Source organism: Muntiacus reevesi, chromosome 13 (genome assembly GCF_963930625.1).
Source record: "Muntiacus reevesi chromosome 13, mMunRee1.1, whole genome shotgun sequence".
Lineage (NCBI taxonomy): Eukaryota > Metazoa > Chordata > Mammalia > Artiodactyla > Cervidae > Muntiacus > Muntiacus reevesi.
The window spans coordinates 11,224,889-11,248,919 of NC_089261.1; the positions used below are offsets into that span (position 1 = coordinate 11,224,889).

At 49.9% G+C, this 24,031-nt stretch overlaps 1 protein-coding gene and 1 long non-coding RNA gene across 4 annotated transcripts in view; one reads left to right on the forward strand and one right to left on the reverse strand.

Annotated features, from left to right (window-relative positions):
• On the forward strand, positions 1-23,478 carry ALDH2 (aldehyde dehydrogenase 2 family member). Its single transcript, XM_065904201.1, has 13 exons — positions 1-393; positions 9,439-9,543; positions 10,681-10,821; positions 11,635-11,714; positions 13,961-14,072; positions 14,565-14,693; positions 15,366-15,479; positions 17,278-17,380; positions 17,991-18,175; positions 20,356-20,520; positions 21,067-21,224; positions 22,484-22,598; positions 23,038-23,478. The coding sequence occupies exons 1-13, from the start codon at positions 22-24 to the stop codon at positions 23,068-23,070; spliced, it is 1,812 nt and encodes a 603-aa protein (XP_065760273.1). The 5' UTR covers positions 1-21; the 3' UTR covers positions 23,071-23,478.
• The window catches only part of LOC136145669 (uncharacterized), an 18,886-nt gene continuing 10,337 nt past the window's right edge, over positions 15,483-24,031 (reverse strand). For 2 of the 3 annotated variants that reach the window (XR_010658824.1, XR_010658823.1), the window contains exon 4: positions 21,231-21,498. This is a non-coding gene — a long non-coding RNA (uncharacterized lncRNA). Of the gene's footprint in view, positions 15,656-18,528; positions 18,617-21,230; positions 21,499-24,031 lie in introns of those variants that run through there. The other variant, XR_010658825.1, reaches the window with a different exon arrangement.

Below are 24,031 nucleotides of genomic sequence, written 5' to 3' on the forward strand. Positions count from 1 at the left end.
TACACCCGAGGCGCGCCCCGCATGCTGCAGTGCGAGGCCCTGCGGAACGTCAGCCCCGAGGTTCACTCCCGACCCCTGCGCATTGGAGACGAGCTGCGGAGGGGCTGCTGCGCCCCGGGCGTTGGCGAGGTGCGGGTACGCCCCGCGGCTGCCCATTGGCGGCCGCGCCGGGGGCGGGGACAGGCAGCCCCGCCCGGCGACGCGCCCCGCAGGCAGTCGGCCTCCAGGCGCCCACTCGAACCCCGGCGTCCCAGCTCCAGCGTCAGCATGTTGCGCGCCGTTGCTCTTGCCGCCGCCCGCCTCGGACCCCGCCAGGGCCGCCGCCTGCTGTCTGCCGCCGCCACCCAGGCCGTGCCGACCCCCAACCAGCAGCCCGAGGTCTTCTACAACCAGGTGAGGTCGCCCGCGTGCTTTGTTCTCTGCCGGGTGGGAAGGGACTGGATCTCTTCCGGCCTCAGTTTACCCCGTTGGGTCTCCACGGGTTTGCTCGCAGCTGCTCTTTCCACACAACTTCCTTTCCCTCCCCGCGAGCAGTTTGTCCCCTTAACCGCCTCGGACACCTCGGCTCCCCGATCCAGCTGTTGACTTTGGCCGCTTACTTGTGTTATCTGGCCGCTGCTGGTTTTCCGGGTTCCATTCTCCACTCCCCTTCCCCAGCCGTCCTCGGCTTTCGGGTCTAGTCGTCCCTGTGCCTCCGCAGAGTCATCCGGACATCACTCATCCCGAGGACATGTCCATTTAAGACCGTCTTTGCAGGAGCCGTTTTGTCTTTTCGTCATTTCTTTTATGCCTTGACTCATGCCCTCGACCAAATGGGAAAACTGGAAAAAAGGGGTCCTTTTCAACTAAAGTTCACCAGTTCCCCAATGGAGAGGCCAAGGCCACGGCCATGGCCACTTGACGTTCTGGCCGCTTCCACTGCTGGCAATTGGAAAAGGGCGGGGACCTTTGCCACCTCAGTGCCATCCCGGGGTGGTGTCTGCACCTTCCAAGCGTTCTTCCTTTGATCAAAGCAAGGATTTTCCAGTATAACCTCGATTCCCAGTGGCTGATTTCTTGGTCAACCAGGACTCTGGCACATTTTCTCTCTTGACCTTTGAGTTTGGGCAAAGTGCTGGAGAATTCACCGAGGACTGGTTATGAAAGAGTTCGTTTTGTTTGTACAACAAGTGTAGCTGCTGCCCTTCTCTGAGCTTCCCCTTCTGTAGCCAGGGGAGGGGCCGGAGAACGAGCACAGGGGCTCATACACCGCACGGGCATTTGCAGAAGTCACAGCTCTGTTCTCTGTGCACCTCCTTCTCACCAGTCTAAGCATTTACCTGATTTTCCGTTTAATCCTTAAGCAGCCCGGTGAGGTAGGTACTGTGGTTATCTCCATTTTACAGATGAAAAAACTGAGTTTTTAAAGAGATGCAGTGAGTCACCCAAAGACTCAAATCAGTGGTCTGGCCGGGGTTCACATCTGGGCTCCCAAGTGTAAGTCGATAACCAGAAACTTCTGTGGTATTTTTGTTGCAACTCTAGGTGGGAATATAGGGGTCACTGCTGACCTAGGATGCTGGGGAGCCGGCTTCTGACTGGCTGCTTTTAACAGGGGACTTGATTGTCTGGTCTGGAGCTTCGCTGCAGATTACACCCCGGCAGTGGGTAAGGGCGCATCTGTGTGATTTAAAGGGTGTTGTTGTTTAGTCACTAAGTTGTGTCCGACTCTTGCGACCCCACGGACTGTAGCCCCGCCAGACTCCTCTGTCCATGGGATTTCCCAGGCAAGAATACTGGAGTGGGTTGCCATTTCCTTTTCGGGGGATCTTCCCCACCCAGGGATTGAACCCTCTTCTCCTGCACTGGCAGGCGGATTCTTTACCACTGAGCCACCGGGGAAGCCCCTTAAAGTGTGTTACAAATCGTCATTAGCAAGGGCATAAAAACAAAGGGTAAAATAAGATGCCTTTTGCATAACACGAGCCAAAAAGGCAGCAGCTGCTGCTTCCTCATTAGGCGCATAAGGAGGAAGGAGTTCATGCTTGAAAGACTTGCACATCGCACAGAAATCTCAATGGAAAGACATCAGTAGCCCAAGCTTTTGTGGCCACAGGTTCCAATGAGGATCCTCCTCCTTTGCGCTCCTGTGGAGGCGAGGGAACAGGGTCCCGATGTACGTGCATGTAGCTGTGGTAGATAGCACAGGTCCTGGATCTAGAATTCTCTCTAGATTTAGTTTGTAACGCTGAGTGAAATCTTTCTGCAGCTGCTTTTATCACATTTCTTTGAGATCATCAAAGTAACCATTGCTCACTGTTTACAAATGCAAAAGTGAAACTTCCAGCATATTCCATTGCACTCCCTCCAAGAACAATGTTAGCTGGTAAGTTTGTGGTTGCACATTCTCACTCTCATGTAAAAGAGCATGGGGCAAGGGCAAGTGAGCTTGCACCAGGTGCGTTGTTTTCTTTTTTTTTCCTATTTAAATGAGACCCTTGCGCTTGCTCTTCTGAAGCTCTGTCTCATTAGACAATGTATCTGAGTTATCTTCCTAAATCAGTAGATATCAATCTTACTTTTCTCAAGGTTGTAAAGCAGTTCACAGGAGGATGACATTCTGCTGTACAGGCACATTTTAAAGCTCCTTGGGCAGTTTTCAGTGTTGAGTTCTTATCATCCCTGCTGGCAAGAATGCCATAGTCTAATCCTAATATTTTAAGTTTCTTACCAGGGATTCTAGGTACAAATTAGATCATATGCTCCAACATTTCCCTGGGGATTACTGACTCTTTGATGTTCAGTGAACTCTTCTGGATCCTGGAGCTTGCCCCAAAGGAGCTGTGACCTAGGCTTTGAAGTTGCTTGTGTGGATTTTCTCACACAAGGACTTGCTGGTGGTGACTGGGGGTGCGGAATGCTGCATTTCAAGCTTGTTGAGTCTCTCCTTGAAGAGGGGGTGGCATAGGCAATAGAAATTTTTCCTCCCACTTCTATTTATTAACTAGAAGAGGTACAGTGGGGTGCTTTGGTCAACTTTCTTGGGGTCCTGTTGCCTCAACTTGTCCCGGATGGATTCCTATTACCACTGCTAACAGGTGATATGTACAGAATAGTAGTTTTGAATTATCTTGTTTTCCTTGCAGAGTCTTATGGAATGAACCAAAACCTCTGTTGGGCTTGGCTGTGGTTTGGAGTTGGCTGCAGGCTGAATTAGTCAAGTGAAATATCCCCAGGCTGATTGCACTGCTTTTACTGCTTGTTAAGGAATTTCGAGAGCCTCTGTAGAAACAATAGATTAGGGCAACTCAGGGAATCGGAGGATTTCACTGGCCCCACCTTGGTTTTTTTGCTTCTATTGTAAAGAAACAGAAATGCTGTTCATTATGCCCAGAGCATGCTGGGAACCTGCTGAGTTAGAGGTGACTGGGTTAGGACAATGTTGAGACTAGCCATGTGTGTTGTGGACATACATGTGAATTCTGTGACCCAATAATCATGATGATTGATTATTTATGATCTGTCAGGCGCTGTGCCTGATAACTTGAACCTACATTTTCACGTTTCATCCTCCCAACAACTATAGGAACCATATCGCATAGATGAGGAAACTGAAGCTCAGGGAGGTCAAGTTCACATTTGTGTGAAACCAGGGTTCAAGATTAGCTCTGTTAGCTCTTAACACACAAGACCCCATGCTATGATGCCTCATGACCAGGCCCTATGGTCAAACAAGGATGTACATATTTATGAGATAGTTGAACTGAGTATTTTAAATTGGAAGGGAGGAGCCAAGTTTGTGTTCACATTTGTATTCCCACACCAAAACTGGAACATAATTTGTGTGTGTGTGTGCACTTAGTCATGTCCAACTCTTTTCGACCCCGTGAATTGTAGCCCACCAGACTCCTCTAGTACATGGGATCTCCCAGGCAAGAATGCTGGGGTAGGTTGCCATTTCTTGCTCTAGGGGATCTTCCCAACCCAGGGATCAAACCTGCATCTCCTGCATTGGTAGGCAAATTCTTTACCGCTGAGCTTTATACTTTCTTGGGGTAAAGTTTATACTTTATATACTTTATACTTTCTTTATACTCTATACCTGGAGTATAATTACCGCTCAGTAAATATTGAAGGTTGACATTTATGAAACTGTTTACAATCTTGTGTTCTAGTAGCAAGGCATGGGAACCTAAGAGTTCTATTCAAAAGGGCCTTTTTGCAAAGAATTGTGGAGTTAATGTGAACAAGATTGTGGGGACATGTTGGGAGTGTTGAAATTGGCTAGAGAAGGGATTGCCGTGAGATAGAGATTGCCCAAATGTAAGCCCACAGGCATGTCGACAAATTGAAATTGCCTCTCTGGCAAACAGTCAACAGTCCACAGTGGAGTCAGCCCTCCCATCTTGAAAGTGGTGAAAGTCCAGGAATCTGAGGCCAAAGACCCTGAGGGATGAGGAGGAGAAAGAGGAGGGCTTGTGGCGGGGGTGGGGGTGGGGTGGGGTGCCAGGTAACTGCCCTCGGCCTTAACCCCAAAGTAACCTGGAGGTATCTAGATGAAAAGTGTGAATGCGTGTGGCATTCCATGTTTATCCTGAACTTTTCTCCTTAGGATCTTTCTGTTTGACATAAAGTACTCAACTGCCTCTGAAAAACCAGATGCCGGCAGAAGCCATCCAGGATAGAAAGTCAAGCAGTTGCTCACTCTTAGGGACAAGAACATGTTCCAGGGATGTAGATTTCCTAGGTAATGGATCCTTAATTCTTTCATGCTTCCGAGCTTGGATATGAGGTCTTTCTAGAATGTGTCCTGTGTCCATAAATTGGAGTTTCTGAAGGGCTTTTAACCTTTTCTTGGAGGCCATGGGCAGATTATGACTATCCCTGTGTCCTCACTTTGGTTAAGACTCCTCTCCGGGGTCCTGGAGTCCTGCTCTCAGCTCTACTGTCCCTGCCCCAGCTTCTCCCCTCCCCCCAAGTTTCTGTTTGCATTTCCTAATCTGTGGGGACCTGGAATACAAGATATCTGAGGAAGCCAAGGATCGTGTTATCCTGCAACTCAGCAGTTCTAATTTTTATAGAGTAACCTGCCCCAGCTTTGCAAAGATGCACATCAAGTCAAAGGATGTTCGCTGCAGCAGCACTGTCAGGAGTATAGGCAGACCTCATATTATTGCACTGTGCTTTACTGCACAGTAAAGATACTGTGGTTTTTCTTCCTTTTTTTTTTTTTACAAATTGATTTGTAGCAACTCTGCATGGAGCAAGTCTGTCAGCGCCATTTTCCCAACAGCGTTTGCTCCCTTCCTGTCTTTCTGTCATGTTTTGGTAATTTTCACCGTATTTCAAATCCTCCAGCAGCAAAAAATAAATTACAGCTTGCTGAAGGCACAGAAGATGACTGGCACTTTTTAACAATAAGGTTTTTTTTCAGTTCAAAGTAGGCCCATTGTTGTTGTTGTTGTTGTTTTTTTTTAAGATATCATGATAATGCACCCTTAAAAGACTGGTATAGTGCAAACAAACCTTTCATATGCACTGGGAAACCTAAAGATTCATGTGGTTCCCTTTATTATAGTACCTTATTTTATTGCAGTGGCCTGGACTAAAAATAAAATATATCTCTGAGGTCTGCTTGTAGTGAAAACTTGTCCTAAAGTGCATTTGTAGGACATGATTCAACAAATTGCGGTCTGTTAAGCTTTGAAGATTGCTATGTTGCTTAAAATAGTGAGACAGATATGCCTGTGGAAAAGTGTCCAAGATAAACTCACTCATAAAAAAAGCAATTTACAAAATAAAAGCCCATGATCCCCACTGAGGGCGGATGCTCCCCCCGTCTGTCCCATGCCCCTCAGAACCCCAGCACCAGCGCAGGTCCTGGCACCCAGCAGGTGCGGAACCCAGAGCACCCTCTGCTGTCTCCCTCCTCACCCTGCAGCTCCGGGGCCCTTCTGGTTCCTCCTGTTCCCAGGTACCCTGTGTCGTCCTTACTGCTCTAGAGGCGAGAAGGGCGAAGTGAGAGCCTGGTAGGCCCGCCTCCCGGGGTGACTGAGTTAACATGTTATGTAAGTTGGGCTCAGGGTTTCAAGAGGTCAGGGAGCGTTTGGCCTGGAGTCTGCTCTTGTGTTTATTCAAGAGAAGTCCTATGAGACTCCCCTCACTCGAAGCAGAACTTCGGCAGCGCCTCAGTCTGGGAACGCTTCTCACCCTGGCCCCCCCTGGCCCCACCTCCCCAAGGAGGAGACCATTAAAGCCTGGTTCTAGGAGAGGGGAAGTGGGAACTCTATAAACAAGGAATATTCCAGTTTCCTGCAAACCCCAGCTTATCCTGTTAGAAGGGAGGATAGACTTGAAAACTCAACAATGGAGAGTGACTCGGCAAATTCAGGCCCCTAGGGGGGCGGTGCCAGGGAGTGGTCTTGCCAGGATCCTGCACTAGGATCAGGGGACAGTGTGGGCCTCGCCCAGGGAGGAAGGGGTGAGGACCTGGGGAGTTTCACCAGACTGGCACATTGTCCACTTCATACCTCCTGATGTTTGTGAAATAACAGTGGAGACTTTCTCAGGATAGACTAATTCTGCGTGCTACCGTGCAGGGATCTGGAGGAACGCAGGGACTGTGGTGGTGAGACACGGTGTGTGTGTGGGGTCCTGGCCCAGGAGCTTTACACCCCTTGTGGAATTTCACCCTCACCTTTAAGCCCCCAGATGTATTATTTCCAGAGACTGATGAAGCATCCGGAGATGAAGGGATTGGCCCAGGGTCACATCTTGAGAGAGGTAGAGCCAGGATTCCAACCCATGTCTGTGCGGCTTAGAGGCTGTGCTTTTTTACAGTACCTGTCGTAAAAGCTCAAAATCAAACTTGCAGTAGGGCAGTACATAAACCATAAAGGTGGAGATTAAGAAACAAGAGTTCTGACCTCCTTGAAGGCAGACATGGGCTCTGGACTAGAGTTGCGAAGAACTGGGCAAAGGGCATAGGGCTCAGAGTTCCAAAGACCTGGGTTCAAATCCAGGTTCTGCCTTCACTGCTGTGTGACCTTGATCAGGTGGCTTGGCCTCTCTGTGCCTCAGTGTCCCCCCTGCCCCACTGTAGAGAGGACGAAACTCACCTAGGTTTGCTATGAAGTTTAAATGGGAATGATCCAGTTTTGGAAAGCTTCCAATACAGGGGCTGCCGTATAATGAGTAGCTAATAACAGTCATGAGCCATTTCCATGACATGTAGGTGTGAGGGGGGAACATCCTCATGGGACCAGGTGCTGACATCCCGGTCAAGAGGAGGGAACAGTTCAAGGCCAGCCAGTCTCACCCCACCGCTGCAGCCCGCCTCTCTCTGTAGCTACTCATCTCTGGCTTCAAGTGCATCCGTGAAGTGGTGGGTGTGAGGCTGGGAACCTGAGCCTGCACTCAGGGTGGCCATGGGAACAGATGCTCAGAGGGTCACCGACTGTGTGCCTGGCCCTCCTCCTTCCTCCACAGATGTTATCTCTGCTCCTCCCCCTGTGCCTCCCTCTCCAAGTTCACCAGGAGGTGAAGCTGATTTCTCAGAGGGGAGTATGCAGGCAGGGTGTGGCCCAGTCCAGCTTGAACTTGGGTCCACCTGGCTGAACTCTTTCTGCCTGTTGACTGGACTCCACTGGAAGCGACCTGTTGCCCACTTGCCAGCCCTCCTGCAGGAAGAAACAGGAGTCTTTTTTCCCGTCAGACTGATGATCAGCCAACTAAAGTGAAACCCACACACATTTCCAGAGAACCTGGCTGAGTGACTGTAGACAACTGCCTGGGTCCTCAGCCAGGGCCAGGCCATGGTGGGATGCTGGGTCCCAGGAGAGCCCCTGGGAAAGGAAGGCAGAGAGGCCTTGGACCGATGGCCTTGCCCACACCCCACCAGTGACCTTTGCCCCAGCCTTGGTTAAAGGAACTGAAACATCTCAGCTGGCTTCCTGAGACCAATTTCCCCAGCCTCATGGGACAGCTTGCTTCACAGGACCCACCCTCCTCTCTGTCCCCATCTCCTAGCACTCTCTTCCTTGTTCACCAGTAACTCCGGTCACCTTTGTTTTTTCTCTAACGCACCAGACTTACTTCTGCCCCAGGGCCTTTGCACTTGCTGTTCCTGCGGCCTGGACTGCTCCTCCTCCCCCCACTCTTCCCATGGCTGGCTCCTTTCATCAGTCAGGGCTCAAGTCAAATGTCTGCTCTTCAGAGAAGCCCTCCTTGACCATCCCAGTTAGAGTTCTCTATCTTCCCCCACTTCAGTACTCTCTGCATCTCGTTTTTCTCTTTTGCACTTAAGACTGCAGTCTGAGGCTGCCTTGTGTATTTGATTGTGTCTTTACTTACTGTGCCTACCAGAATGCCAGCTCCATGAGAGAAAGGTCCTTGCTGAGTTTGGTTCCCACTCTGTGTCCTCAACCCTAGAACAGTGCCCTGCCCACTACAGATGTTCACTAAATATTTACTAAATGGATGAAAAGAAGAATCTAACTCAGTTCTCATAACGATCCTGACAGTAGTGTGGTAGAGGAACGGTGGTTTCTATGACATAACGTCACTGATGGAATTTGGTGGCAGAAGGCAGGCTGTATGACTTCTGAAGCTAGATCTTAGGCCGCCTTTCAGGGACTTCCCTGGTTGACCCAGTGGCTAAGAATCTGCCTTCTGATGCAGGGGATGTGGGTTCGATCCCCGATTGGGGAAAACTAAGATCCCACATGCCATGAGACAAGTAAGCCTGTGTGCCATTAACTAGAGAACCTGTGCTCCAACCAGAGAAGCCCTTGTGCCACAGCAAAGAGCCCTCACACTATAGTGAAGACCCAGCGCAGCCAAAAGATCAATAAATAAAACAAAGAGGACTTTAAATAAAAAAAAGAAGAAGACTTCCAGCTTCTGCCTGGTGTTGTTGACCACTCTGGGAAGCCAGCTGTCATGTGAAAGGTCTGACTAGCCTGAGTCTGCCATGGAGTCAGGACGCCCAAGCACCTGTGTGGCCACAGACATATGAGCGAAGCAGGCATCTTGCATCGTTAGCCCCAGGTGCCTTCGTTGTGCAACCACATGACCAAGCCCTGCCCGGCTGAGCCCAATCAATGAACCCAACCATGAGAGGTGGTAATAAATCAGTTTAAGCTACCGAATTTTGAGGTGATGTCACACAGTGGTAGATACAGATAACTGATAAGGAAGGTATGTAGTCTTCATTTTTTGGACCAAAGAAACCAGAGCATTGAAAGGACTGATGCCTTACCTCAGTACTTTTAGCGGAGTGGATGCTCCAGCTTGGACTGTCTCCAAGGCCTGTGCTTTTAACTTCTAGGCCACATACCTCTGAAGCTAATTCCTATTTGTTCTCTCTGATTTTTTTTTTTTTTTACATTGCTGGTGGTCAGCAATGTTGGTGGTCAGGTTGAGAGCTGCTCCTCAGGACTTTCTTCCTTCTCATTGCAGATCTTTATAAACAATGAGTGGCATGATGCCGTCAGCAAGAAAACCTTCCCCACGGTCAATCCATCCACTGGGGAAGTCATCTGTCACGTGGCTGAAGGGGACAAGGTAAGAACTGGTGACTTAACCTCAGGGCGGGGCTGAGCAGGTTGGGGATGGGCAAGGGTGGTTTCACTCTTTAACATAGGTTTTCGTATGGCTGAAACGTTATCGTGTATTACTTTCATAACTAAAATGCCCATTGAGATTTTTGCGTAAGTAAAGCCACAGAAACTTCCTTATAGATAAAAGTGCTAGATTGTACCCCGGTTCAGGAATTCACACAGCTCTGGAATTGCAGGCTTGGAATTTAATTTGAGAACGTCTAATCCAGTCTCTCCATCCCAGACCTGGAAGCTGAAGGCTAGAGAAGGGAAGTGCACAGCTGGTTGGAAGTCTTGTTGGTTGGAAGTCTTGTTGAGCACAGTCTGGGTCTTCTGAGATCTAGCTATGGTATCTGTAGTATATTTTTTATTTACATATACCCATGGTAATTAAAAAACAGTAATATTAAAGTTAAAAAATTAGACATTCAGTAAAAAAAAAACACTGCATTTCTAAAACAGAAAAAGCTTTAACAAATGATTCAAGAATGCTTCCTGTCCTCTGCTTTAAGACAGTCTTCTATGTGCATATTTAAAGCCTTGCTTCCTTTGCTAAAAGAAAGTGTGAATACTTTTCTGACTCATAGTCTAATGGTAAATGTATTTAATATTAATGACAAGCATGCTCCCCACTTCCTGATACACATCTGCCTCTATGAAAAATGCTAGCTGTGTTGATTTTATTGCTTCCCCAAGGAAAGAGAAACTGGTTAAACCTGCATGTGTTGTAGACTGCTAGTCATCTCAGAAGGAATGGTTAATTTTACTGAACTTGTTTGGGAAGGAAGCGGGGGTCAGAAATGGTCAGTTTCTAAGTGCTGATCCCTGTGTTGCTGTTCCCTACATAACTCTTTGGGGGATTTGGAAATGGGAAACCATCAGTATCCTCATTCCCACTCTGACTCCTGGCAAGGAGAGGAGCCCAGCTGCTCATTCTAAACCTGGTCGACAGAGCTCTTCGAGGCTGGGAGGAACTGTTGGGGGCAGTGTCTCCACCGGTATCGACTGGAGCCCCTGTGGGTGCGTTTGGCAGTGGGTCAGGAGGCATTTGGAGGAGGTTACTGCTGAGAAGGCCTGAGGTGCCTGGGTGGGTGTTTTCCAGGCAGACGTGGACAGGGCAGTGAAGGCTGCCCGGGCCGCATTCCAGCTGGGCTCGCCCTGGCGCCGCATGGACGCGTCTGAGAGGGGCCGGCTGCTGAACCGCCTGGCTGATCTGATTGAGCGAGACCGGACCTACCTGGCAGTGAGTTCTGAACCTCCTCCCTTCTCAACCTACACGGAGAACGGACATCCCACGGATAGTCAGCAGAGGGTTGCATTGCTGACAAGTAACTGACCAGAATGCTGTCGGCGGGACACCTTTGGGGGTTGCCCCTGTGTCAACCTGGGGAGCCTCTTGAGTGTTTCCTTTGATGTGATGGGTCTGGTTAAGAAAGGAGACGGGTGGGGAGGGGCTGTGATGGGGAGGCCTTCCTGGAGACAGCCCAGAAGATGGATAGCCTGCTGTGTGCTGAGCCTCCTCCCTGGCTGCAAGAGGCAGAAGAAACCAGGAGGCAATACCCTCACCTCTCCCAATCCATACTGCACATAGCAGCCACAGTGAACCTTCTAGAAGACAAATTATACCATGGTACTCTGCTCTTAAGCCTTCCATGGCATCCCGCAGTCTTAAAGCCCTGTTCCCTCAACATGATCTGCTAGACCTTGCCTGGTCCTAACACTTGTGACTAATGATTGTGTCCTTATTTGCTGGCTTTTTGTTCTATAAGCTCCCAGTGATCATCTCTGTGTTCCTAACATCGATCTGCCATACAGTAGAAGCTTGAAACAAATGTCTGTGGAATGACTGAATGAGAAGTTGGTGCCTCCTTCCTCTCATCCCTCCCTCATGCTCCCTGCCATGGAAGAGGCCCAGGAGTGCCTTGAAATTCAGCACAAAGGGGCCAGCAGCCCTGCCCGTACCATGCGGAGCCTCCGTGCTGCTCATCACCTGATTTGCTCTGATTCATTCCCGTGCCCACCCGTCTGTGCTGATCTTGTTTCGTTTTTCACTCAGGCCTTGGAGACCCTGGACAACGGCAAGCCCTACATCATCTCCTACCTGGTGGATTTGGACATGGTCCTCAAGTGCCTGCGGTATGGGCCCGGGCTTCCTGCTGTTTGCTGTGGCCGTGCCAGTTGGGGGGAGGGTGGGGAGGGCCGGGTGAGTGGGTGGGAGTTGCTGCGGGGCTGTGAAAGGCTCACAGGAGCTGGGGGAACGTAGTGAGACTATCTCAGGGGGAACCGCCCCTCCCTACCAAAACGGTAACTGAGTCGTCCATGTCTTCTCTTTCAGTTTTGGTAATTTCATGGGTTAGCTGAAGTTTGTCCCTTTCTTTGAGGTTATATGATTTGTTGGCTATAGTGGCACATCACATTCTCCCATAATCATTTCTATCTCGTTTTTTATAATCATCATGTCCCTACTTCCAGTTCTGATTTTAGTTATTTGTGCTTCTCTCTTTTTCTTTTTAAACGTTATTTATTCAGTTGGCTGCGCTGCATCCTAGTTGTGGCATTCAGGATCTTTAGTTGTGGCGTGTGGGATCTAGTTCCCCAGCCCGGGAGCAAACCTGGGCTTCCTGCATTTGGAGTGCGGAGTCTTAGCCACTGGACCACCAGAGAAGTCCCTCCCTTTTTTCCTTAGTCTAGCGAAAGGTCTGTCAGTTTAGTGACCGTTTCAAAGAACCAGCTTTTGAATTTGTTGATTCTGTGGTTTTTCTGTTTTTCATTTCATCTGTCTCTGTTCTCCATTATTTGCTTCCTTCTTGCTATCTTTGGGTTTACCCACAAACATTTTAATAACTGAGAAATACAAGATGAGGAATAAGAGGTTTCAGGCTAACTTGGGCAGCTACAGAGAGTGAGGGGTCTTAAACCAACTAGGCCATTGATTCTCACTGCTGCCTCCTTGCTGCGTTCTTCTGTTGATCGACTACCCCAGCCTCTTTAGGGCCTGTCTGCATGGTGGAACCTGGCTGCCCATACCCGGGCTTTCTTCTCTGTGCTTGATTCCAGCCAGACTGACCTCAGCCCCTTAGTCCTCGTGCCAGATCCCTGGAGGAGCGGCCCTGATTGAGTCTGACCAGCTGTGGTTCAGGTGGACACGTCATTATACAAATAATGGCTGCTGCCTCATGCCCATGTGGACAGGGGTGGAGGGGAAGAAGCAGTGTCAGAGACATACGGGCTGGAGAACAAAGCAGTGGTCCTCTCTCGTGACAGGCGTTCTCAGCCAGTGCCGCTGTGTCTCCCAGGGGCCGGTGGGTAACGTCTGGAGGTATTTTTGGTTGTCACAACTTGGGGGGGGGTGCTACTTGGCATCTCATGCATAGAGGCCAGGGATGCTTTAAAAATCCTAGAGGGTACAGGACAGCTCCCACAGCGAAGAATTTGCCAGCCCCAAATGACAGGGGTGCCAAGATCGAGAGTGCTCTGCAAGAACGGTCAAGAGGGAGTGGCCGGGTGAACCCCAGGCAGCGTGCCAGGCCCTCCTGAGTCTGAGCAGTGTACTTCTGTGCTGATTCAACATCTGTCCCGAGGCAAGCAGACACACACAATATAGGCCTAAGAGGAAGGGAGCAGCGATGCCCTAATTTGTACAGATTGGTAAAATAACTCCCTGGCTATTTTTTTCCCCAGGGTCACATACCCATGTTCACACCCAGGTCAACTCTGGTCTTGGGCTCACTTCAGCAGACACGTTCACTTCTGAAATTCTTTTTCACACCGCGTGTTGCATCCCTCCCCCATCTTTCATTTTCCTGCTTCCCTGGAAATCATCACGTACTACACACGCATGGCTCTTCCTCCCCTCGACTAGCCTCTTCACCCTCGGTGTCCCTGTGTGTGCGGACGGTAACTCAGTCACTGACTTGTTTCTGGTCACTGCTCCCTCACTGGTAGCACGGTGTTGTGCACACAAGCGCCAGCCGTTAGATGGGTGTGCACTTTCACACTAGAGTGGAGCCGCGGTTCTCAGATGACAACCTATGGTGCTGCAGTGGTCAGACGGGCACAGTTTAATATATCTGTTTATTAAAAATACTGACTCCTGGGCATAGGCCCCAGAGAGTCCACTGAATAAGTCCGAAGTGGGTACCTAGAATTTGGCGCTTTTTTACGAGCACCTCAGGTGAGTCTGAGGCTTTGAGGTTAGTTATCTAGAATGAATTACTGAGACCCTAGTGGTTAGCTAACTCTCTTTGGAAATAAAGCCAAGAGCAAGGGCAGTTATTAGAAAGGCCCAGCTGGGCCAGTCTGAGTGTTTGCTTTCTGCCAGGGTTTACAGGGATCCCTGACAGTCACTGATTAAGTTGTGACTTTTCTTTTCTTTTTTTAAGTTACTATGCCGGCTGGGCTGACAAGTACCACGGGAAGACCATTCCCATCGACGGGGACTACTTCAGCTACACCCGCCACGAACCTGTGGGAGTGTGTGGGCAGATCATCCCAGTGAGTCTTAGGCTCCAAACAAACACGTGGGGGTTTGCCAGGAGGCTGTGGGAGGCAGCAGTCTCGGGCAGGCTCACTGCCAAGGTGGGAAGGTCTGTGGGTGATGTCGGATGGTGGTCTAGGCGGTGGATGAGAATACGGGTTTTAACAAAGCCAACCAGCACTGCCGTGTGTGAACTCTGTGACCTTGGGCAAGTCACTGATACCCCTAGGAACTGGTTTCCTTATCTGAAAAGTGGGAGTCAGAGTAGCTGTCTGAGGGCGGTAGGGAGGAGTGAGTGCAGTCTGGTGCCTCCACATTGGTAAAAGCATCAGTGAATGTGAGTCACTGATCCTGTCGCCCACCACCTGCCTGTTCGTCTGTCTTACATCTGCAATTGAGTTGTGAGGGGAACAGGAGAGGTTCAGAGAATCTCTGCTCTCTGGCTGCCACTTCCTGCAGCTGCTGTAGCTCTTGGCTGAGATTTTGGCAGTGGCTGTTGTTGATTGCAGTGGAACTTCCCGCTCTTGATGCAAGCATGGAAACTGGGCCCAGCCTTGGCGACGGGAAACGTGGTTGTGATGAAGGTGGCTGAGCAGACTCCACTCACTGCCCTCTATGTGGCCAACCTGATTAAAGAGGTGCGTGGCTTGTGTCCGTCTTGACCTCTAAATGCCTTTTTAAAGGCTTGTTCTATAGGAGTTCTGATGAGGGGCCCCCTGGTGGGGCCGGGTATTTGTAGCTCAGGGCCTGACCCCCTTTGCCTCTGCTCATCACACTTCAGCCTAAGTGACCCGCCATCACCTCTTTCCTATGTTGGGTTTCATTGCCAGACCTATTTTCATTGGAAAAGACTCCAATACTGGGAACGATTGAAGGCAAAAAGGAGAAGAGGGCAGCAGAGGATGAAATGATTCCATAGCATCACCGACTCAATGAACATGAATTTTTTTTTTTTTTTTTTTTAATGAACATGAATTTGAGCAACATCTAGGAGATGGTGAAGGACAGGGAAGCCTGATGTACTTCAGTCCATGGGCTCACAGAGTCAGACACGACTGAGTGACTGAACAGCCACCCCTATGAAGATTACCATTCTGAGTGCCATGGGGGGAAGGGCAACAGCCATAGGGAATCCCACAAAACAGGTTCCTCGCTGTACCATCTAGAACTCCTGAGCAGCACCCAGTAAGACTGCTTACCTGGGCGCTGGGCCAACTGCCTCAGCCTCTCTGGGAAGGGATGCGTATTCCTCTGCCTGGACTCTGTGGAGCAGGAGAATGACTCCAGTGTCCCTGGTGTTTTTTTCACAGGCTGGCTTTCCTCCTGGTGTGGTCAATGTCATTCCTGGATTTGGCCCCACAGCCGGAGCTGCCATCGCCTCCCATGAGGACGTGGACAAAGTGGCTTTCACCGGCTCCACTGAGGTAAGGCATCCCAGCACCTCGGGCTTGTGGTGCATTTGGCTCAAGCGCCCTTGTCCTCAGAGGATGGTGAGTTCAAGATCAGCCTCTGGGGGAATTTCCTGGTGGGCCAGTGGTTAGGACCTGGCACTTTCACTGCTGTGGCCCGGGGTTCAGTTCCTGGTTGGGGAACTAAGATCCTGAAAGTGGTGCAATCAAAACAAAAAATAATAATAAAATAAGATTAGCCTCTGGGCACTGCATGGGGGTTTGCCCCAGGACTGTCTTTGAGTAGCTTGTGCGAGGGGCCCAGGTGTACCAGCAGTGACCATTAGGGTGGAGCCCTGTGTAGACTGGTTGACACTTCAGCTGCTGTGGGGCCAGGGAGTGGGTTGACATCCCATGTGGGATAAAGAAGCCAAGGCTGTCTAGACTTCTCAAGTCCAGAGCTGCCGGCCTGCCCAAGGTCAAAGCACCTGGGCTGTGTCAGACTCTCTGACGGGCGCTGTCCTGGTGATTAGAGTGGGCTTCAGGGAGACACATGATTTCAAATCCCAGCCTTGTCATTATGACCTGGGGTGATTCACTGCATGTCTTTGGGGGCTCCATTCATTTGTGTTTAGACTGAGGATGGTAGTGTCTATGCAGTAGAGATGTGGGTGTGGTGTAGTGGCAGAGATGATTGGAGTCAAACTAAGTGTTTCAGCAGCACTTACTTAGCTATGTGACCTTAGGCAAGTCAGCCTCCTGAAGCCTCCATTTCCCCATCTGTAAAATGGGGATAATAAATGCCCACCTCCCAGGGTTGGCATGAGTGAGATACAGCTTATTCAGCAAAGGTCTACCCCAGAGTAATTACTCGGTGAGTGAATGAATGAGTGCTGCTCTGGGCCAGGCCCTGGAGAGACAAGGATGTATAAGATGTCTGGGGATTCCTTAAACATAATTACCTTGGACGCAGGGACAAAATTCATTGTAAAGAGGTAACTTGAATTCTTGGAAGGCTTTATCCCGTGACTTTAGAGAAGGCACATTGAATAGCACAATAAACAGGATCTTCAAAATGATTCCCCTGAGATGGAGGTACCTTCAAACGTTCAGTCTGTACGTAGAGATGGTGGTTGTGGGAGGGCAGAATGTCGGCCGAGGTGACACGGTTCACTCTCTCTGGGGTTAGTCACCACCTAAATCAACGCCTCAAGGGGATATTGAGAATCTGGCAGAGGGGATGGTTTCCCGACCAAGATAACGTGTGTTGACCCAACAGATAAGCTCAGAGGTATCTTTGTGCCAGGCTTTGGAATATGGAGGTGAAAAGCACCCCATCCTTGCTGTGTGCGGGGGATACCATTTGGAACACGTTGAGGAGGAAGCAGGATGGCAAGTCTGAACTGGTGCTGGACGCAGTCTGTCCAGTGTGAATTCTGATTCCAGGTTTACTGTGGGCAAGTGACTTGACCGCTCTGAGCTGCCGCTCCCACATTTCTAAATGAAGGAGGAGAGTCGGCCCTCCCCCGAGGTTGTTTAGAGGGTTGACCTCACAAAGCACTCAACAGTGTCTGGTGTGTAGATGGTGCTCAGGAGGCAGAAGCCACACGGCAGTGACTCTGACTCTGCTTGTTGTCGCTGCATCGCTGTCATCCTGGGAGCTCAGAGGGTGGGGCTGCTATGTGAGTGAGTGGCCAGATGTGGTGAAATTCTCCAGGTCTCTTCTAATCCAGCTGCTCCCTCAAGCTGTGGGGACTTCTGTTCTGTGCCTATGAGAATGTTTGGCTCTTTTCTTCTCCACTAAGAGCTTGTCCCTGTTTATGCATCCCTGCAGGTTGGCCACCTAATCCAGGTTGCTGCGGGGAAGAGTAACCTCAAAAGAGTGACCCTGGAGCTAGGAGGAAAGAGTCCCAATATCATCATGTCAGATGCTGATAGTAAGGTTTTTTTGGGGGGTGGGGAGGCAGAGGTCTGATATCAACCCACCATTAGCTGTGTCTCCTGTGGTCCCACTCAGCTCTGTAATCCTTATCATCCATTGGATTGGTTTCTGCCCCCAGGGCCTCAGGATGAAAGTGAGACTCCTCAGCGTGGCCCTCCGGCCTGTGTGACCGTGGCCTGTCCCCCGCCTTTCTCCTCTCTGCTGTCTGTAATCCAGCCAGGCCGAGCTACTGACTCGCCCAGCTGTGCAGCCTGCCATCAGATCAGGCTGCTTTCCCTCCATCACGTCCTCTTTCCTGGTCCTGTTGAGATGCTCCTAGATTTGTCTGCTTTGAGGGAGTCCTCCCTGATGGTCACGGGCCAGCTGGCTTGTCCTCCAGCCGCCCTTGGCTTCATGACTGTAGCGGGTTGGGACCCCTGCTCCTCGTGTCTGTCTGCCACTTGGTCTCTGTGCTTGGCGAGGGGAGAGGTCAGACCTGTCTCGTCCCCGCTCGGGCTCTGGCACCCAGCGGGCATGAGTGCTGTTGGCAGTGTTAATAGGCAGCAGCCGCCACAGGGGCCAGGCTTCGCCTCTCCTCTGACCGCGGTTGCCTTCTGCCTCCCCAGTGGACTGGGCCGTGGAGCAGGCCCACTTCGCCCTGTTCTTCAACCAGGGCCAGTGCTGCTGTGCTGGCTCGCGGACCTTTGTGCAGGACGACATCTACACCGAGTTTGTGGAAAGGAGCGTTGCCCGGGCCAAGGCTCGTGTGGTTGGGAACCCCTTTGACAGCCGGACTGAGCAGGGGCCGCAGGTAAGCTCGGTGGTTGCACTCAGGTCTCAAGTGTTGGAGCTGCCGTGAAGCTCCAACTTGGACTCTTGAGTCACGCAGGCCCGGCTCCAAGGCTTAGCTCTGCCAGGCACCAGCTGTGTGCCCGTGGGAAGCCACCTGCTGTCTCAGAGCCAGCAGTGTCTCACCCGCAATGCCTACCCTTCCTAACTCCCAGAGTGGCTGTGAAGTGGAAACTAACAGAGGAAAGTTACACTTACCCTCTATAAGTTACACACACATAATAAATAGGAGGAGTGTCTATGGGAAAGAGAACACGTGTTTCCTGGACCTTGGCCATCCATAAAAATGCCCTGACCAGAAAGACACATGCATACCTGTTCATTGCAGCTGCCTCTGGGAGGCGAGCAGAAGGCCATGGTATAGGTAGCAGAGGGACTTTATTTCACTTTATACTCTTCTGAGCTGTTTGATTGAAAATTTAAGAAAAAAAATTTTTTTCTTTTTTTTTTTACCACAAGCATGTATTCATTTTAATTAACAGTCAATAATAATTACAGTAAGAAACAGCAGTACCTCTCCCCACCACCTCCTCTCATATCCTGGTCCTTTTCCCAGCACTGTCCTTAGACCCAGTCTGTCCTGGGCTCACTCTCCACAGGGCCCCATGCTGGCCACCTCCCGCCACCTCCTCCCAGGGAGGAGGAGCCACAGGGTCAGGAATTAGGGATGCTTGCCCCCACAAGTCCCTTGCGTGCAGCCCTGAACCCACTTCTAGGGCCCACGAGGGCATCTCTGTGGGCTCCACCATCCTGGGGGCACTTGTGTTGCTGGTGTCCACTCCCCGGTATCTGGGGCCAGCCAAAGCAGCCCTTTTTTTTTTTTTTTTTTTTTTTTTTTACCCTAACAGATTCTGTTTTTTAGAAAAATGAGCAGAAAGTACAGAGTTCCCATAAAACCCCGAACCTTTCCACTCCCTAGTTTCTCCTGTTTTTAACATCTTGCCCTGGTGTGGTACATTTATTGTATTATTAACTAAAGTTCATAGCTTGCATTAGAGTTCACTCATGGTGGTGTACATTCTGTGGGTTTTGACAAATGAATCAAGACATATATCTACCATTACAGCATCCCTTTCTCTCTCATTTTTCTTTGTGGTTTGTGGCTATTTAATTATTCAGGTAATACAGATTTGTATTAAAAACTTCATAAAAAAGAGTCTAAAGTAAAAAGTAAGATTCCCCTTTTCCCCTCCATGTACATTCCCTGTAGGTAACCAACCACATTCACACACAGTTACATTTTGGTATGTTTAACAAAAGTTGGAGTATATATCATTCTATAAGCTTTCTCCCCTTTAAGAAATATCTTAGGCTATCTTTCTGTGTTAGTTGACTGATCTGTTGTTAATGATGATACAATATATGGGTATACCATAAATATATTAACCAGCTCCTCTACTGATGTATACTTAGAATTGTTTCTGCTTTTTGCTTTTATAAGATGTTCCCCAGTGACTATCCTTGTTCAGGTCCCTTTGTCAAATGTAGCATAAATTCCTAGAAGTTAAATAGCTGGGTCAAAGGATATGAACATCTAATTTTTTTGCCTAATTTTTAAGACACTTGCCCAAAGAGCTATACCGGCTTATGGTCCTTTTTTCCTAACTTGAGGTATCACTGACCTGTTTTATCCGTTCTTCTAACAGTATATGAATATTTCAGAGTGTGTAACATACCTTTACCATCAATGTATTTTCCTACTAGTTAAAATTTTTAGTAATCTTATACTTGAAAAACAAAAATGGTAGGCTTAATATTGGAGAAGGCAATGGCAACCCGCTCCAGCACTCTTGCCTGGAAAATTCCATAGACGGAGGAGCGTGGTAGGCTGCAGTCCATGGGGTCGCTAACAGTCAGACACGACTGAGCAACTTCACTTTCACTTTTCACTTTCATGCACTGGAGAAGGAGATGGCAACCCACTCCAGTGTTCTTGCCTGGAGGATCCCAGGGACGGGGGAGCCTGGTGGGCTGCCGTCTGTGGGGTCGCACAGAGTCGGACATGACTGAAGTGACTTGAGTGTGGCGCATTCATGATCTGGCCCATTTCCCAGGTGTCTCCTTGCCTGTGTGGTTCTAAGACTGAAGCTAGGAGATGTCTGGCTGTAGCATCTGTATAACTCTGGGCTCCTTCTCCCTCAGGTGGATGAAACGCAGTTTAAGAAGGTCCTTGGCTATATCAAATCTGGGAAGGAGGAGGGGGCGAAGCTGCTGTGTGGTGGGGGGGCGGCTGCTGACCGTGGCTACTTCATCCAGCCCACCGTGTTTGGAGATGTGCAAGATGGCATGACCATAGCAAAGGAGGAGGTCAGTATGGGTCCAGCGCTTGAGGGAATGTTCTTAGGAGGAGAAGTGGACAGTTCAGTCCAGCATCTTGACCCGTCTGTGACCCATCCACTGACCTTGAGTCAAGTCCTGGCTCAGTGCCTAAGACAAACCGTTTGCAATTCCCTTCTGACCTTGTGCTTCTCTTCAGTCTCTTATGGCTGCCAGCGGTTGGGGGGAGTATCTGAATTCCCTGGCCCAGCCTACAGGTCCTGTGTGTGTTCTGGTCCCTGTGAGCGGTGACTCAAGGCATGACTTTTCCCGGCCCTTCTCATGGCCTTCATGTAAGCAGGACACTGGGCTAGGTCAGAAGCCGGACTTCCCCACATGGCTCAAGTCCCTTGATCTTCTCCTCCTTGGTGCTGATTACGAACGTAGGGCTCCCTCAGGAGCCGTCAGCGCCCTCGCAGTGTGTCTGGGGACTGCTGGAACCACCACTTCTGGAACCCCCTGCTCAGTGCTGGGGAGGGCTGGCTAACATGTGGGTCTGCGTCTGCCACGCCCACCCTTCGTGCTCTCTCATCCCAGATCTTTGGGCCAGTGATGCAGATTCTGAAGTTCAAGACCATAGAGGAAGTCGTTGGGAGAGCCAACAATTCCAAGTACGGGCTGGCTGCAGCTGTCTTCACGAAGGACTTGGACAAGGCCAATTACCTGTCCCAGGCCCTCCAGGCTGGCACAGTGTGGTAAGACCCACAGTCCTTCACAACCCAGGCAGGGATCCCAGGCCAGGGTCTTTGGTAATCCCCTGCTCACTGCCGGGCTCAGTGCCTCCTGGGTCTGGCCCCCTTCTCCAGGGGATTAAACTTCCCTCTGGTGCGTACGTCCATGACGCTGTTCTTGGACAAGCAGATGGCTGACGGCTCCTTACCAAGCTGTGAGGAGACCAGCACTAAGGGTCCACATCTGTGTCACCCTGGTTTTAAAAGCTTAGCACCTATGTCACACACACTAGGACAGCTGTAATAAAAAAAAAACAGAAAATACCAAGTGTTGGTTAGGATGTGGAGAAAGGAACCCTCATACATTGCTGGTGGTACTGTAAATTGTTGCAGCCACTACAGGCAAGTCTGGCCTAAGTTCCCCAGTCAGTTCGACATAGAAGTATCCTAGGACCCAGTAATTCCACTCCTGGCTATACACCCAGGAGGAAAAAAAAACCACACATCCACACAAAAAAGTGTATGTGAATATTCATAGACTATTCGAGATAGTGAAAAAATGGGAACAACCTCGATGTCCATCAACTGATGAACGGATACACAGATTGTGGTTTGTTCACGTGACGGAATGTTCAGCCATAAAGGAACGAAGTGCTGATACCTACTCCAGCGTGGATCGTGTAATACTAAATAAAAGAAGCCAGACACAGAAGGTCACACAGTGTGTGACTCCATTTATATGAAATATCCAGAACAGAGCCATACAGACAGAAAGTAGATGAGGGGCTGCTAGGGGGTCGGAGGAGGAGGGAACGGGGGAGTAACTGCTGACTGGGTATAGGGTTTCTTTCTGGGGGATAGAAATGTCCTGGAATTAAATGGAGAGGATATAATATTGTGACTATGCTATAAAGCACTGAATTGTACACCTGTAAGGTGGTAAGTTTTAAAATTCAGTCTAAATTTAAGTTAAAAAAAAATTACCCTGAAAAGCTTAGCACCTAATTAGCAAAAACAATTCATTAAAATGGGAAGCTAGCATTTGCTGCAGCCTGGTATTGACATCCATGTCATGAAGGACCAGACAACTTCCGGCTTTGTTTCACACGGCCTGCTTTTGAACCCCTGTATGGCTAGATTTTAGTAGGGTTCTCCACCTCCCTTTTTCTAAGGTAAAATTTGCTCTAAAGTTAAATTTTAGAGCAATACACGGGGTTTGAGGCGGCAGGATGCTTCATCCCTGCCCCAGTGAGTTGCTCCTGAGATCTCATCTTAAATTGCAGGGTCAACTGCTACGACGTGTTCGGGGCCCAGTCGCCGTTCGGTGGCTACAAGCTGTCTGGGAGCGGCCGGGAGCTGGGGGAATACGGGCTGCAGGCGTACACCGAAGTCAAGACCGTGAGTATGGGCGCCTTCGCCGCCCTCTTCCCGTGCCGGGCTCCACCAGTGCTGACTGCAGGTTCTTGGTTTAAGCCATGGAAGCTACCAAAGAGGGTAAAGCCCCAGTCTCTGCTGTGCCTTGTGAGGAATAAGTAGGAACTTTACCGCCACTGTGCTTACACAGTCCCCTGCCGGGCTTCGCCCTACGCCGAGTTCTGTAAAGCCTGAGGAGAGGGAAGGACCCCCAGTGGAGAAAGACCGGGTCAGGGGGAGGCCGAGTGTGATCTTAACGCAGAACACAGCCCTAGCAGGTTGCTGGGATCGACCGTTTGGTCGTTGAGATGTTGGGAAGTCAGGAGCCCCCTCTGCTTATTGCTCCTGCAGCACCCAGCTGAGGGGCCCTGCGGACCACAGGGAAGCATGCAGATTTAACAGCTTCTCTGCACCCCTCTCACAGGTCACGGTCAGAGTTCCTCAGAAGAACTCCTAAAGAACCACGCTGGCTTTCTTACTCATCCAGTGATGGAAGGGTCAGAGGAGATCAGCCACAAGACCAAGAAAAATGACCCTTGCACGCTAAAGGTCTTGAAAGAGAAACTCTGCCAGAAGAATCTCTTGGATCAAGAAAGTTCCTTCCAATACATAGGCTGGGTGTGGGGCAAAGGGTATATGGAAAGGCTTTTACACTGCAGTACTGCTCCTATTTTTCAGAGTGACTTTCCAAAGATTCAGGTATCTCATTCTGTCCATCTGACACCCTTCCTTCTGTAACTCGCCTTAACAGGGGAAGGAAAAGCCACTGTTGACTGCTCTACTATCATTGAGGTAACAGCTAGCACCTTGCTCTGTATTCTGGACTAAAAACTCAATAAAGACTCTGCTGCTCTTCACCATCTAAGTAACTCTTCCTCCATCTCAGCCCAAGGAGGTGTGGTCACATAGATACGCTGTCCCCTCTGTGCGCGCGTCACACTGTAAACACTGACCACCCCTCCCCTCCTGGGGGCAAGCAGCCTCTGCATCCTGCACGGAGTTAACAGATGTCCCTGGCCTGCCCACGTGTGGCGGGCCCTGTGCCACACGCTGAGTCTTGACACCTCGACAGCACCCCCAGCCCCTGCCCTGAGAGACGGGGAGGTAAAACGGGGAACTGCACTTGACACTCAAGCTTGGTTCTCAGTGTTGTAAGTTCAGAGAACAAATGAGAGATTCCTGCCGGACCAGTTTCATAAGCGATTAACTTGAAAACCAGATGTCCATTTACTCATTTTAAGTGAGGTCTGTATTCTCACTTTTTGAATCTTGTATCCAGAACACTGCCTGCCTTTAGTCAGGGGACCTGGCAAGTTAGTAATTAGTACTATTAGTAACTTCGGAATCTGAACATTCCTTAGTGAGCAACGAAAATGGAGCAAAAAGAATTGAATCACAGTAGTGGTTTGTGAATGATC

What these genes read in the sequence shown, in the direction of transcription:
- ALDH2 (XM_065904201.1), top strand. Translation starts at nt 22, where the DNA reads ATGCTGCAGTGCGAGGCCCTGCGGAACGTCAGCCCCGAGGTTCACTCC. An exon ending in ACGTGGCTGAAGGGGACAAG is followed by an intron (nt 9,544 to 10,680) that starts GTAAGAACTGGT and finishes GGTGTTTTCCAG; the next exon opens with GCAGACGTGGACAGGGCAGT. An exon ending in CATCATGTCAGATGCTGATA is followed by an intron (nt 17,381 to 17,990) that starts GTAAGGTTTTTT and finishes CTGCCTCCCCAG; the next exon opens with TGGACTGGGCCGTGGAGCAG.